The 16863-nt window shown below is 41.7% G+C and overlaps 1 protein-coding gene across 3 annotated transcripts in view; it reads right to left on the bottom strand.

Moving 5' to 3' along the window:
• Positions 1-10105: 10105 nt before the first annotated feature.
• Positions 10106-16863, bottom strand: part of LOC137655803 (protein GUCD1) — a 72723-nt gene continuing 65965 nt past the window's right edge. For all 3 annotated transcript variants that reach the window (XM_068389958.1, XM_068389960.1, XM_068389961.1), the window contains exon 4: positions 10106-10946. In XM_068389958.1, the coding sequence (XP_068246059.1) occupies positions 10551-10946 (396 nt within the window). In that variant the 3' untranslated portion in view covers positions 10106-10550. The remainder of the gene's footprint in view (positions 10947-16863) is intronic.

Here is a 16863-nt window from a genome sequence, read left to right as displayed (position 1 = left end):
TTATGCATGACATAATTGTACAGCAAAACTTCAAAGGCTCGAAAACACCTGTGAAGTTGACCTGTAAAATCTTGGAGCGTCTCATGGCCAGGCCCCAGGGAGAGTCTATGAGGTTTGAGAAGTCTATCTGGGCAGAGGTAGGAACTCCCAAGCCGAGAACTTCTCTCGTGTCATATCAGACTCTCGCTCTATAAGCCAGTTTAAAAGAAGGGAAAGCAAAGGCTGTATCCCCCAAACTCCTCCTGGTGATAAACCAGTGGCCTAGCAAACGTAAAGCTCTCTAGGAGAGCGAGAGAGCACTAGCTTATAAAACAACGGCTTCGAAGTAGCTAGGCCTAGTGTAAGCTCTGACGTTTAGGCGAACGAGGAGCAGCAGTTACAAAAAGATCCGGACAAAGATCCTTAAAAATCAGCATGATTTATTTAAAGTCCATAGAGGGCTAAGCAGCTTTAGGCTCCTCTCCGTCTGACAGAGTCCTCAAGGGAATATCAGTAGGAGGGGGAACAGCAACTTCCTCATCTGAAGGAACCTTGTCCGATAATAGCTGAGTCTCAAGCAAGGGAGAGACCTACCGTGGTGGCAATGCTTTACAATCAGAGTCCACACGCACTGGTGCATTAGTAGCGGACCAGGACGCAACGTCATGTAACTGCTTGACAGTCTGTGAACTGTCAACAACAACAGGTGCGAGAGACCAGGACGCAACGTCATGTAACTGCTTGACAGTCTGTGAACTGTCAACAACAACAGGTGCTTGAGGACGCACAGCGTCCACTCGAAACTGCTTTGACCGCCTAGACTGAGCAGTCAAAACAACTCTAGAATGCGGAGGTTGACGCTCAGCGTCAAAACAAGTCAACTCCGATTGTTAGCGAACGTCCTGAACGTCAACAGGAGCATCAGCAAGTGGCCTAACGTCCAAATGTGGCTGAAAATCCACACGAGATCGCATCGAGTGTGGTTCTAAACAACCTGACTGACGTGACTTAGCTACGCCAACGTCAACAGGACGCACAAAGGAACGTTAGGGTGGCTGAAAGCCAGGATCTTGATGAGATAAACGGCTAGGCTCAACGGACTTATTGGCAGAATAGTCTTCCATAAGGGAGGCAAGCTTATTCTGCATGTCTTGCCGTACAACCCATTTAGGATCAACGGAAATGGTTGTGGTAAGAGACGAGGGTAACGTCTGTGACCGCAAAACCTTGCCAACAAAAAGACTCTCGGAGTCTGTGTTACGCTTTTGTTAGGCGGCGAGCAGTTTTCCGACGACTGCATAGGGTCAGAGCTGTCCTAATGGCTACAACCAGGACGCTGGACCTGTCCTGAAAGGACTGACTTTCGCTTAAGGGCCTCGAAACCTTGTTTCAGGTTTCTTATGCGAAAAGCCTTCGGATGACGAGGAGAAAATTGTCTCTCTCGCCTTATGGTAGGGGTGATCTTGGTAAGATACACCCGATACCATAGAGGGAACGTCTGTTCGCTGATCAAGGCCTCTCGAACCCATAAGTCGTACGACATTACTTCTCCCCTGGGCTTGGGAGTTTGCAAGAGGTCCCGGACTAGGCGAACGACAGGCACGAACATACGAACCCTCGGTCGCAACACTGATAACACTTTGCGCAATATCATTTTATCACTATGATTTTCTGTTTTGCACTTATTTCACTGAAATCGAAACTTTTACTGATTTCTACCTGAAGCACGCAATTCTACCCTCATCAAAAGGTAGTAATTGCGAAATCAATCGTATAATGCAAGCACATTAATACCAGCAAAAAACAGTAAACATCTTTTAAGATAAAAAATTCAGTGGCTGGGGAAGAGACTAAACACTAGTTCATTCAAAACTACGTTTTCAATCTCTCACCGTACATTGCCTGGGGACGAGAATAAAAAACTAAAAACGTTTTATCCTTTCTCCCCTTACAGAGACTAGGGACGAGAGTAACTCGAGAACAACGTTACCCGCTTGAACGGAACGTTTTCTCTCCTCTCTCTCCCTCCGTCTCTATCTCTCTCTCTCTTGATTTCGCACCTAAGAGAAGAGCCCACTTACGTTTCGTCAAAAAAACATGTTATTTGACCAAATGAAAAAAAAAAAACTGAAAGGTTTTTCAATTAAAAAGTTCCTTTAAAATAGAATTTAAAACATTTAAGCTTTGAAAGAAGAATGAACAAAACGTCAGAATCGATTTACTCTCTGCAAAGTGAAACCGTGATACTCTCTCTCTCTATCGTAACGATAGAGCGCAAACTGCGTAGTATAAATAAACTAAACGTTAGTTCATCTTTGAAACAGTACGAAGACTATTCAAAGAAAATCTTTCATAAAATATCTATTAAAAAATATTCATTTAAAAAGTTTTAAATCATTAGCTCTTTAAAAGTTATTTATGATTGAAAGGGCTCAACGTTGTTTAACTTCGGTTTCCAAGTTAGGACCGCCTACTCTCAGGAAAGGTCGCATATAAACAAATCATTAAAATTTATTTTTCAATATTAAACTTAGCCGGTGATCATAGAAGCTGCAACTCTGTTGTTCGACAGAAAAACCTACGGTCAAAATACGCCAGCGATCGCTATGCAGGTGGGGGTGTACATCAACAGCGCCATCTGTCGAGCAGGTACTTAGTACTCCAAGTAAACAAAGAACCAATTTTCTCTCTGTCGGGCTACCGGCAAGACCTACTAATACGCTGTTACTAACTGGATTTGTTTTCACAACTATTTGGTGAAGTACACTATTCTAGTTTTGAGCTTTCGCTATGCAGGTGTTTTATCTTCATCTCAAAACTTGAACTCGTTTTGGATAGATTTAATTATGGTGACAAAGAGAGTATGGACTCTTTCACTTTTAAATGGCCGACCCTTCCCTTAGACGGAAGTGAGTTTAGGTTTTTAGTAAGTTTGCTTAACACATTATAGATCTATATATTTTATATCTCTCCGCCTTTATTAGGCCTCTTCGATTAACTTTCCATTTATTATAAACATATAAAAATAAATTTTTATGTTTTGTTTATATGCGACCTTTCCTGATAGTAGGCGGTCCTAACTTGGAACCGAAGTTAATCAACGTTGAGCCCGTTATATCGTATTTAGCCTTTAAAGAATTTAAAACTTTTTAAATTTAATGTTTTATGAAAGAATTTCTTTGATAGTCTTCGTACTGTTTTCAAAGATGAACTAACGTTTAGTTTTTTAGACTACGCAGTTGTTGACGTTCAGGACGTTCAACATGCGCTCTATCGTTACGATAGAGAGAGAGTGTTTCACGGTTTCACTTTGCAGTAAGAGTAAATCGATTCTGACGTTTCGTTCATTCTTTCTTAGCTTTAATGTTTTAAATTCTAAATTAAAGGAACTTTTTATTTGGAAAACCTTTCAGTTTTTTCCTTTAGTCAAATAACATGTTTTTTTGACGATATATAATTGGGCTCTTCTCTTAGGTGCGAAATCAAGAGAGAAAGAGAGAGAGAGATAGAGACGGAGGGAGAGAGAGGAGAGAAAACGTTCCGTTCAAGCGGGTAACGTTGTTCTCGTGTTACTCTCCTCCCTAGTCGCTGTACGGGGAAGAAGGTAAAACGTTTTCTAGGGTTTTATTCTTGTCCCCAGGCTATGTGCGGTGAGAGATTGTAAACGTAGTTTATTTGAACTAGTGTTTAGTCTCTTTCCCAGCCACTGAATTTTTTATCTTTATATATGTTTTCTGTTTTTTGCTAGTATTAATGAGCTGCATTATACGACTGATTTCGCAATTACTACCTTTTAATGAAGGGTAGAATTGCGTGTTTCAGGTAGAAATCAGTAAAAGTTTCGATTTCAGTGAAATAAGTGCAAAACAGAAAATCGAAGTGATAAAGTGATATGCGCAAAGTGTTACAGTGTTGCGTACGAGGGTTCGTCTGTTCGTGCCTGTCGTTCACCTAGTCCGGGACCTCTTGCAAGCTCCCAAGCCCAGGGGAGAAGTAATGTCGAACGACTTATGGGTTCGTCAGGCCTTGATCAACGAACAGACGTTTCCCTCCGTGGTTTCGGGCGTATCTACCCAAGATCGCCCCACCCACACAAAGACGAGAGAGCCCATTTATTTCTCGTCTGCGGAAGAGGTTTCTCGTAAGAAACCATGGACCAAAGTCTCGCAGCTTATTAAGCGCAAGTCGGTCCCTTCCGCGCAAGTCCAACGGCCCAGTTGTAGCCACTGGGTTAGTTCGGACTCGCTGCAGTCTTCCGACGACTGCTCACCTCCTAAGAGAGGCAAAGCGGTACCGCATCAGGCAGTCACACCGTCTGTTGCCGCACCTGCTCCTGTAGACCCTAAGTGGTCTTTGCTGCAGACCATGCAGTCTCAGTTAACGTCATTGATGCGGGACTTTCGTGCGGAGAAGGTTGACACTGCACCAACCTCTAGCCTACAACCAACACGGTTGTGCGTCCTGTGGACGCTGAGGCGACCTTCTGCCGCACTCCAGCTGAGAGAGTCCCGCCACCCATGCGTTCCAGTGTACCCTGCCAGCCGCATGTTGACGTTCAGTAACGCACGGAACCTTCCGTTGACGTTCGCGAGGTACAACAACAGTCTAAGTTGTTTTGTTTTGACGCGGTGCGTCAACCTCCGCATTCTAGAGTTGTTTTGACTGCTCAGTATAGACAGTCAAAGCAGTCTCAAGTGAACACTGTATGTCCTCACGCACCTGTTGTGGTTGACAGTTCAGTTGTTGACAGTTCACAGACTGTCAAGTAGTTACATGACGTTGCCTTCTGGTCTGCTACTAATGCACCAGTGAGAGACTCACTGAGATAACCTAGCTTTTATCGGACAAGGTTCCTGTAGATGAGAAAGTGCTGTTCTCCCTCCTACTGATATTCCCTTGAGGACTCTGTCATTTGCAGAGGAGCCTTAAGCTGCTTAGCCTCCTATGGACTTTAATTAAATCATGATGATTTTTTAAGGATCTTCGTCCGGATCTTGTAACTGCTGCTCCTCGTTCGCCTAAACGTCAGAACTTACACTAGGCCTAGCTACTTCGAAGCCGTTGTTTTTAAGCTAGTGCTCTCTCGCTCTCCTAGAGAGCGTTACGTTGGCTAGGCGACTGGTTTTGCACCAGGAGGAGTTTTAGGGATACAGCCTTTGATTTCCCTTCTTTTAAACTGGCTTATAGAGCGAGAGTTTGATAGGACACAAGAGAAGTTCTCGGTTAGGGAGTTCATGCCTCTGCCCAGATAGACTTCTTAATTCTGGTAGACTCGCCCTGGCGCCTAGCCAGGAGACGCTCCAAGTTGTTTACAGGTCAACTTCTCAACTTTTGTCGAGCCTTTGAAGTTTTGCTGTACTATTATGTCACACATAACAAGGCTTTCAGGGATGGTAAATGGTTCCGCCTCAGTCGCTAACCCCGTCTGTTGCCACACCTGCTCCCGTAGACCCTAAATGGGCTTTGCTGCAAGACATGCAGGCCAAGCTTGCGTCCTTGATAGAGGACTTAAATGCGGAGAAGAACCTTCTGGCCAACAACCTTCCAACCGGTTGGTTGTGCGCCCTGTTGACGCTGAGGTAACCTACTCGCGTCTGCCAGTTGAGGTGGTTCCTCCTTCTGGCCAACAACCTTCCAACCGGTCGGTTGTGCGCCCTGTTGACGCTGAGGTAACCTACTCGCGTCTGCCAGTTGAGGTGGTTCCTCCACCGATGCGACCCAGTGTGGGTTGCCAGTCGCACGTTGACGATTAAGCGACGCTCGGAGGTGGTTGTTGACGTTCAGTGTGTCACTAGGAAGACGTTCAACGACCAGCAGAGGTGACTTGTTGTGACGCAGTGCGTCAACCTCAGCAACCCGGTAGGGTGTTGACTGCACAACCCAGACAGTCTAGACAGTTTCGGGTTGACGCTGTACTTCCTCGCGCACCCATGGTTGTTGACAGTTCACAGACTGTGCAGCAGTGCCATGATATTGCGTCAGGCTCCGTCACGCATCCACCAGTGCGACCGGATTCAGCGAGTTAGACGTTGCCCACTCCGTTTCCGTTTCCTCATCAGTTTCGGATGAGGAACCCTCTGATGAGGACGTTGCTGAACAAGACGATCAGCCCCCAGCCCTGCTATCCATCCAGAAGATGCTGAAGAAGGAACGCTGCCCAGTCAGGCTGTGGATGAGTCTGGTAGGGACACTGTCATCCGTGGATCAATTTGTGTCACTAGGAAGACTACACCTCCGTCCTCTTCTATACCATCTAGCTTTTCACTGGAAAAAGGACAAGACGCTAGAAGCGGTCTCGATCCCGGTTTCCGGAAAGATAAAGTCTTGTCTGACTTGGTGAAAGGACTATATCAACCTTAGAGAGGGTCTTCCCCTGACTGTTCAAACTCCCAACCACGTTCTCTTCTCGGACGCATCGGACGTAGGCTGGGGTGCGACATTAGACGGTAGGGAATGCTCGGGATTATGGAACTCGAGTCAAAGGACAATGCATTTCAACTGCAAGGAGCTACTGGCAGTACGTCTGACTTGGAAAAGCTTCAGGTCTCTCCTTCAAGGCAAAGTGGTGGAGGTGAACTCGGACAACACCATGGCTTTGGCGTACATCTCCAAGCAAGGAGGGACCTACTCTCTGACATTGTACGAGATTGCAAGGGACCTCCTCACCTGGTCAAAAGGTCTAGACATATCACTAGTAACGAGGTTCATCCAAGGCAACTTGAATGTCATGGCAGATTGTCTCAGTCGGAAGGGACAAATAATTCCAACAGAATGGACCCTCCACAAGGATGTATGCAAGAGACTTTGGGCCACCTGGGGCCAGCCAACCATAGATCTCTTCGCAACCTCGATGACCAAGAGGCTCCCAATATTTTGCTCACCAATCCCGGACCCAGCAGCAGTTCATATAGATGCCTTTCTACTAGATTGGTCACATCTAGATCTATATGCATTCCCTCCGTTCAAGATTGTCAACAAGGTACTGCAGAAGTTCGCCTCTCACGAAGGGACAAGGTTGACGCTAGTTGCTTCCCTCTGGCCCGCGAGAGAATGGTTCACCGAGGTACTTCGATGGCTAGTAGACGTTCCCAGAACACTTCCCCTAAGGGTGGACCTTCTACGTCAGCCACGCGTAAAGAAGGTACACCAAGGCCTCCACGCTCTTCGTCTGACTGCCTTCAGACTATCGAAAGACTCTCGAGAGCTAGAGGCTTTTCGAAGGAGGCAGCCAGAGCGATTGCTAGAGCAAGGAGAACATCCACCCTTAGAGTCTACCAGTCGAAGTGGGAAATCTTCCGAAACTGGTGCAAGTCAGTATCCGTATCCTCGACCAGTACCTCTGTAACTCAAATAACTGACTTTCTCTTATATCTGAGGAAAGAACGATCTCTTTCAGCTCCCACTATCAAGGGTTACAGAAGCATGTTGGCATCAGTCTTCCGTCACAGAGGCTTAGATCTTTCCAACAATAAAGATCTACAGGACCTCCTTAAGTCTTTGGAGACCACGAAGGAGCATCATTTGGTTACACCTGGTTGGAATTTAGACGAGGTACTAAGATTCCTTATGTCAGACAGGTTCGAACCGCTACAATCAGCCTCCCTGAAAGATCTCACCTTAAAGACTCTTTTCCTGATATGCTTAGCCACAGCTAAAAGAGTCAGTGAGATTCATGCCTTCAGCAAGAACATCGGATTCTCATCCGAAACGGCTACATGTTCTACAACTTGGTTTTCTAGCCAGACACGAGCTGCCTTCTCGGCCTTGACCAATATCGTTCGATATTCCAAACTTATCGTATGGTTGGAAATGAACTAGAAAGAGTCTTATGTCCTGTAAGAGCTCTTAAGTTCTATTTAAAAACCTTTACGAGGCCCGTCTGAAGCTTTATGGTGTTCAGTTAAGAATCCATCTTTGCCTATGTCAAAGAATGCTTTATCCTATTTTATCAGACTGTTAATACGAGAAGCTCATTCCCATCTGAATGAGGAAGACCAAGCTTGGCTGAAGGTAAGGACACACGAAGTTAGAGCTGTCGCAACTTCCGTGGCCTTTAAACAAAATAGATCTCTGCAAAGTATAATTGACGCAACCTATTGGAAAAGCAAATCAGTGTTCGCGTCTTTTTATCTTAAGAATGTCCAGTCTCTTTACGAGAACTGCTACACTCTGGGACCATTCGTAGCAACGAGTGCAGTAGTGGGTGAGGGCTCAACCACTACAATTCCCTAATTCCATAACCTTTTTAATCTTTCTCTTGAAATGTTTTATTATTGTTTTTGGGTTGTCCGGAAGGCTAAGAAGCCTTTCGCATCCTACTTGATTTGGCGGGTGGTCAAAGTCATTTCTTGAGAAGCGCCTAGATTAGAGGTTTTGATGAGGTCCTGTTGTATGGGTTGCAACCCTTGATACTTCAGATCCTAGGGGTCGCTCAGCATCCTAAGAGGATCGCGAGGCTCCGTAAGGAAGACGTACTTAAAAAGGCAGAGTAATTGTTCAAGTCGACTTCCTTACCAGGTACTTATTTATTTTATGTTTGTTATTTTGAATAACTGCTAAAATGAAATACAAAATACTTAGCTCATAATAATGTAAACATGTAATGCTGGTCTCTACCCACCCCCCTAGGTGTGAATCAGCTTATATGATCACCGGCTAAGTTTAATATTGAAAAATGTTATTTTTATTAATAAAATAAATTTTTGAATATACTTACCCGGTGATCATATATTAAAGGACCCTCCCTTCCTCCCCAATAGAGACCCAGTGGACCGAGGAGAAAATTGGTTCTTTGTTTACTTGGAGTACTAAGTACCTGCTCGACAGATGGCGCTGTTGATGTACACCCCCACCTGCATAGCGATCGCTGGCGTATTTTGACCGTAGGTTTTTCTGTCGAGCAACAGAGTTGCAGCTTATATGATCACCGGGTAAGTATATTCAAAAATTTATTTTATTAATAAAAATAACATTTTTATGTTTATTATAAATGGAAAGTTAATCGAAGAGGCCTAATAAAGGCGGTGAGATATAGAATATATAGAGGAAAATCTATAATTAATTTATAACGTGATAAGATAATTGCTAAAAGCCTAAACACACTTCCGTCTAAGGGAAGGGTCGGCCATTTAAAAGTCAAAGAAAGTCCATACTCTCTTTGTCATCAAAAATTAAATCTATCCAAAAACGAGTTCAAGATTTAAGATGAAGATAAAACACCTGCACTGCGAAAGCTCAAACCAAAATGAAGTACTTCACCAAATATGTTGAGAAAACTCCAGGTTATACAGCGAGTATTGATACGTCTTGTCGATACGTCGACAGAGAAGAAATTGAAGGTTTTGTTTACATCCGAAAGTGGTATCTGGCCGACAGTTGGCGCTGGTGGGCACACCCGCAACCTGCATAGCGATCGCTCGCAAGTTTTTTATGTATGTGTCTGTCGAGCAACAGAGTTGCATCTAGTATTATATATTCACCGGCTAAGTTAAATATTTAAAAATTTTTTTTGCTAAAGATCAGGAAAATTGTACTTTGATGGTTAAAGCATGATGACTAATAAGTAGATTCATTTAAATTATTGACGCACACTGCATTCTAATAAATATTGGTCTTCCTCTTTTCATTTGTTTTCAGTAGCAATTCTTAGCTTAGTACACATAAATACAAACAAAATTAATTAAGAAAGCATGTACGGTAAGTCATATGACATAAACACAGGTAAACTATCTGAATTTATAAAATTCATGTTTGGTTTTCAATTACACGGCTTTGAAACTGGTAGCACAAATCCTCTCAAAGAAAAAAAAATTCCACATATCGTCACCCTCATAAACTAACTGCTTTAGTCATTTTCTCCACTTGTTGGAAAATAATAAAAAAAAACCTTCTCATTTCCTAATTCTTTATATCATTGTGTTGAGCTTCAATTCACAAATTCTTCTGTTAAAAATTTGTGAATTGAAGCTCAAGATAATGATACAAAGAATTAGGAAATGAGAAGGATTTCTTTTGATTTCCCAACAAGTGGAGGAAATGACTTAGGCAGTTAGTTTATGAGGGTGATGATATACATAATTACCTGACAGTTAAGAGACTCACAGATGAAAAAGAGGGAAAAACAAACTATAATTGTTTGGTATTTAATGAAATAGGCACTCATGAAAAACTGAGGTATTATAAGATTTTTTGAGGTATAAGCACAGTAAGCATTGGAAATGATACAGAAAAAAAAAGGCTCTTTTATACTCGGCAAAAGTTGCTAACAGTTCTTTAACTAAAATCTTCAATAAAAAAAAACTTCTTATGGAACATGAATGAAAAAATAACTAATAGGTATAAAAGTCAACAATTTTGTGACCTAATTAAAGCCATTAATCATCACGATATGATATGGTAAACAATGATATAAGTACAGTATAAAATTAAGGATCACATTCTTTATCACAATATTGTACATGAATACTTGGTATGTTTATCTTTTTACATTAATACTCGATGCAAGAAAGTTAGGAGACTGAGATCTGTTAAACAAAATCCATAATGCATAAGATATCAGACTTAGGTATTAGTTATGTTCCCTGAGGTTTTGTATGATTATAAATGAATAAAACGTCTTCATCTGTACCATAACTTTTTCTAGCTTTATCGAGTCTACTAAATGCAATCGAACATATGTGATTCTTGAAAGAGGGATTTCTATAATAAACCAAATTTTTCTTCATGCTATACCCAATTAGGAGTATGTAGTGGCCCTGGTATGGCGGCGAGCAAGGAAGACACGATCGTAGCTGGGGCATAACTTTTGCGCATTTTTCACAAATTAGTAAATGAGCATTTGTGAGGAGGATGACAGGTCCATTATGGTATAGATGGCTGAGAATATTCGACAACGTAACACATCCTTGCTCTACGACAACTCCCTGACTGTTGGCCTCTCGAAAACGATCTAAAACTCTCTTTGCATCCTGTGCAATACCAAAGAAAAAAATTGAATTTTAGTAATATTTTTTTTTATTTATTTCTATACTCACCTGATGTACATACTGTATTGGTATGTAGCCCATGGCAGTTGCAAGGACATTGCTGAAAACCATTCAATACGATAATTATACAGTTACCTCCCTATTTGGAATGAAGACGAATAATGTGTTTACGACTAAAAATGGCGTACCTCATAATGCGTACAAAGAATATTTACTTTGACCCCGATGCTAACTCAATTTCTATGTTACTCATAAACTAAACAAAATTTCCCTTTTCTTCCATTCACATCTTGCCCACCAAAGTAATACTTGATGGTTAATGTTAAGTTAAATCAGTCTCAATGTCGAAACTAATACCCCATCTTCTTGACCTTATCAGTAGGTGGAGAGAAAGGCAACATTATATGAACATCAGGTGACTATAGAGATAAAAAAATGTATTATTAAAATTCAATTTACTTCCATGAACCTCTCCTGATGTTCATATTGCTGACTAACACACTCTGAAAGAGGTAGGTCATGAAGGAAAGAGAGAAAATTTAAAGTACTGTACTAAAGAAAATACACCAGACTCCCCTCTCAGCATAGTGCCTCGGCACTGAAACTGTTACAACTCGGATTATTCTAAACACTTCAAAGACTAATTAAATTCATCCATTAATAAAACAAAAAGAAAACCAAATTTTTAGAAAAAAAATCATCCCCAACAACTACAAATTTAATAGCCCCTAATTTGTGGCTATACAGTGGAACCTCTACACACGAACGTATCTACATCCGAATTTTCCAACATCCGAAGTAAAATTCAAGCAACTTTTTTACTCTACACCCAAATTTTATTTCGACACACGAAGTAAGCAATTTTTGTCGTACCGGTTGTATGGTTGTATCCGAATTTTTCTACACGCGAAGTACAATTCGAACACGTTCCTACTCTACACCCGAATGTTTTTTTCGACACCCGAAGTAAACAATACTCGTACGCGTAGTCGGTGCTTATAGCGCCTGAAGTCTTTTTTAACTTCCGCCGATAAAAGGCAGCACTTCAACCTTGGAGGGACCCTCAATTAGCGCGGCTTGGGTCAGTTCTCTGTGCTCGTCGGCTTCTTGCGGTTGTGCTCTGTGCGTTCTGCTATTAACTCTGTTTCAATCGTGATTTTTTACATGCATCCTTTAACGGTAATTTACGTAAAGTATGGGTCCTAAAAGGCTTAGTTTTGCCAGTGGTAGTGGTAGTGGTGAGAAAAGGAAGAAGGAAATGCTTTCTTTAGAAGTTAAGCAGGAAATTATTGAAAAACATGAGCGTGGCGTCCACGTGAGTGAAATTTCTAAAACAGTATGGCCGTAATATGTTGACGATCTCGACAAACCTTAAACAGAAGAAAGATATTAAAGCAGTGAAACCTTCTAAGGGGATCATCATAATTTCAAAACACCGTAGCCCTATCATAGAAGAGATGGAACGACTTCTGCTAGTGTGGATCAAGGACAGAGAGGTCGTTGGCGACACCATCACCGAGACCGTCATCTGCGAGAAGGCGCACGCCATCTTTACGGACTTGAAGGAGGAGAGCTCTTGGGGTGATGCTGGGGAGAGTTTAACCGAGCCTTCCTCAGATGATTTCAAGGCATCTCGTGGCTGGTTTGAGAAATTTAAGAAACGGTCCGGGATTCAATCAGTTGTTCGCCACGGAGAGGCTGCTAGTGCAGACACAAAGGCTGCAGCTGACTTTGTCAAGAACTTCGAAAAGATCATGCAGGAAGGAGACTACGTAGAGCAGCAAGTGTTTAATTGTGATGAAACCGGGCTGTTTTGGAAGAAGATGCCCAGTCGAACCTACATCACCGCCGAAGAGAAGAAATTGCCTGGGTATAAGCCAATGAAGGATCGGTTGACTCTTGCCATATGTGCCAACGCTAGCGGGGACTTTAAAGTCAAGCCCTTACTAGTTTACCATTCAGAGAACCCTAGGGCCTTTAAGGCACACAACGTCGATAAGGATCAGCTTCATGTTTTCTGGCGATCCAACTCGAAGGCCTGGGTTACAAGGAAATTCTTTGTGCAATGGGTTAACCAAGTTTTCGGCCCTTCTGTGAAGAAGTATCTTCATGAACAGAAATTGCCTTTAAAGTGCCTGCTATGCCTTGACAATGCACCCGCTCACCCGCCCCAGACTTGAAGATGATATCTTCGATGAATTTAAGTTCATAAAGATGCTGTATCTTCCACCGAATACCACCTCTATCCTCCAGCCCATGGACCAGCAAGTCATCTCTAATTTTAAGAAGCTGTACACCAAGCACTTATTTAAGCAGTGCTTTAATGTCACGCAACGCACCAACTCAACTTTGCGTGAATTTTGGAGGGGCCACTTCAACATCGTGCACTGCTTGAAGATCATAGATCAGGCTTGGGTGGGATTAACTCGACGGACCCTCAATTCTGCCTGGAAGCAGCTGTGGCCTGATGCAGTTTCTTCCCGAGATTTCGAAGGTTTTGACCCCGAACCTGATCCCGTGGTGGGTGCAGCGGAAGCCGTAGAGGAAATCGTCTCCCTTGGCAAGTCCATGGGTCTGGAGGTCGACGCAGATGACCTTACGGAACTCGTCGCCGAACATCACGACGAACTTACCACGGATGAGCTCAAGGAACTCCATGCTATGTCTGAGCACATGAGTGATGACGAGGAAGGGAGCGAGGAGGTAGAACATGTGTTAGGTTCGGCGCATATAAAAGAGGTGTTAGAAAATATCAAGATGTGGTCGACTTCATCGACAAATACCATCCAAAGAAATTGCAGGTTTGTCGTGTAGTTTCGCAGTTCGATGATGTTTGCCTAACTCACTTTTGAAACATTCTGAAAAGCCGTACCAAGCAATTATCTGTCGATAATTTCTTTAAAAAAACTGAGAAAAAAACTCGTGATGAATAGGATGTAAGCGATTCGAAGAAAATGGCAAAGAGTGAAGTGGAAGAAAGTGAAACAAAGAAAACAAAAAAGAGTGAAGCGAAAGAAATTCAGTCAATTTTAAGTGTAGAGAGTGAAAGTGATTAAAATTACGTAATCATCAAAAAGAAAAAAAGAAAATGTAAAAAAAAAATATAAAATATAAAAAAAAAAAAAAAATAAGCTAAGTTATGTTAAAGTTCACTTAGTGTAAGTTAGAATAAGTTACGGTAGTGTACGTTTATCGTAGTTAACCTCTCTACCTCCTCGCCGCCCATCCGTCTCCTCTCTGCGTAGCAAGACCAACAACACCTGCGCTGGAGTTTCTAAGGTAAAGTGACGCTAAAAACCCGTTTCTTATTTATCATTTTTTGCTAATTCTTCTTATTTACATGTCTATTATCTAATTTAGTGTGTTTTATTCTCATGGGAAAATTATGTGTAGTAGTTTATTAAGAAGTTATCATAGGTTTTTGGGCTCGACCACGGATTAATCCTATTTCAATGTATTCTTATGGGAAAATTCGTTTCGACATCCGAACATTTTCTACATCCGAAGTTGGTTCTGGAACGGATTAAATTCGTATATAGAGGTTCCACTGTACAGTAATTCTTTCCAAAGCAAGAATCCTAAAACATCTCAGCAATATAGCTGCACTTCTAACTCACAAATCTTTACTCTGACAGGTTCGAGTCCCACTCAAACTCATCAGTTTCTTTGATTGCTGAACCTCACCATCCATGTGACCTAAGGATGGTGGGTTTGGGGGAGCCTATAGGTCTATCTGCTGAGTCATCAGCAACCATTGCTAGGCCATCCTTGGTTCTAGCTTGGGCGATGATCATTTGTATGTATATATGGTCAGTCTCTAGAGCACTGTCCTGCTCGATAGGACAGTGTTACTGTCCCTTGCCTCTGCTATTCATGAACGGCCTTTAAACCTTTAAACGACATGTCCTGTCATAAAATTATAAATAAGTGGTTCTTTCTTGCTCCTACTTCAGCAAGTGGATGGATATTAAGATTATTGGGCTACCAACTTGCTCTTCTACCTCCTAATTCCAATCTAACAAATGCTCTGCAATACTTTGTTGATTGGAATATGGATAAGTAAAGGTTGGGTAATAGAAGATTCCAAAGTACTGTCGTTAAGAGTGCGAGACTCTAAGAGAATATCTAGACTACATTATATGTTGCGCACCATCAGAACCCTGGATCAATGATCAAATTTTGTTCTGTCAAATAACCACTGGACTAACTTCTGGCATGTAAAACTAAACTAAGCAGCCAACATCTTATCATGAAGCTCATTATCTAAACCAGGAAAATCATTAAAGACTGGGCCTATTTAAGGTCACCCATCTATGGTTAATTAGCCTAATCTCTCTGGATTTTACCCTTAACTAAAAGCTTGTTACTTTTACGAATGCATCTTATTTACACAAAACTGATTTTAGATCAAGTTGTCTACTGTAGATGCTACCAAGCCAGGAACTCTGGAGCAGACAGAAATATTCTGAGAATAAGTTATCTACAATTTAATTATTCTCAAAATAAATTCTTTGAATACATCACAAACCACGAGGGAAACACTAAAAACATTGCAGCGGTGGAAACAAATAACCAGTATCAAACGGTTGCTCATGAGCACCTTGTAAACACCAGTTGAATTTACCAGTTCTTGGCTACTTTTCTTGAGAAACAAGACTAGGGAGATATGTTACTTTAGGTTAATATTTGTAGAATATAAAATCTATGGTTTTCAAAATATTTAAAGGAGGAGTTCCCCACTGGTGTAATAAAAAATGTCTGTTGAGTATCCCGCGATGGAAGAGATTGATTTAGTTGACAGTAATCCCCAGATGTCACCTTGGTGGGCAACAAGTGTGGCCTCTTGAAGGGAAGAAAACAACTTTTTTTAGGTTTTTGAGGTAACGTTGGTACCGAGTAAGCTTCGGGGACAAAGCAATATGAACATCAGGGAAGGTTCATGGAAATAATATGACATCTATAAGTAATTGAAATTATAGTAGAGTATAAATATGCTTAAAGATGCAATTCTACATTAAATTAATCCAAGCATATGAAAATATTCATTTTCTGTCTAAAGATATAGTTTTCAGTAAGCACAACAAGAAACAATTTATTCTTCCATCACTTTCTTAGTATGTAGCAGAATAAATTCTAGGCAAAACTAAAAAAATTTAATACAATTTGTATTTTTCCGTTTTACAAACTTCCGAGTTATTTATATGGGCTTGCTCTTATGTAAATTCACTATGACCATAAAAAAAGAAAAGGCACCTAACTGGTAACTACATAACACCTCCAAGGCTGGTCAGCCTCATGAGCTACTGCGAGGCTGAGTCACTCTACTTACAGTCAAGATTTGTGAGGTGGATAAGGTGGGGCATTTGGATAAATGACTCGGGTTAGTGTAACTATAAAAATATAAAATATAAAACATAATTTGTAATTTGTTCCTACCCAGGTACAAATTTCCAAGTTATTTACAAAGGGGGTCTTCCTTGGGTGGGAGAAAGTCTCCATCAAATATGGGTCTCTGTTTTTCTCTATATTAATGATAGGTAACCACAAAAGGGGGAGCTTATATAAATATATGTATTATGCATATGACAATCAGACCAGCTTGTCCGGCTGGAAGCCTAGCGACCAGCTCAGAACTGGCATGGACACGGGAAATACGACTGTTTAATTAAACGAAGGCAGGGTAACTTTCATGAAGTTCGACAAATACGAGGTGAGAATAATTGGGAGAGTGATGGAAATGAAGGTACAGGGAACGAGAAGGAGAGGGAGACCAAAGCAAAGGTGGGTGGACGGTATCAAGGATGTTTGATCAAAGGGATTAAACGGTGATGAGGTGTGGGACAGAGGTAGATGGAGAAAGCTGACCAGAAACATCAACCTCACATAGAAGTGGGAAAAG

This window comes from Palaemon carinicauda, chromosome 16 (genome assembly GCF_036898095.1).
Source record: "Palaemon carinicauda isolate YSFRI2023 chromosome 16, ASM3689809v2, whole genome shotgun sequence".
Classification (NCBI taxonomy): Eukaryota; Metazoa; Arthropoda; class Malacostraca; order Decapoda; family Palaemonidae; genus Palaemon; species Palaemon carinicauda.
The sequence above is the reverse complement of the archived record's forward strand: the minus strand, read 5'-3'. Positions and strand labels throughout refer to the sequence as shown.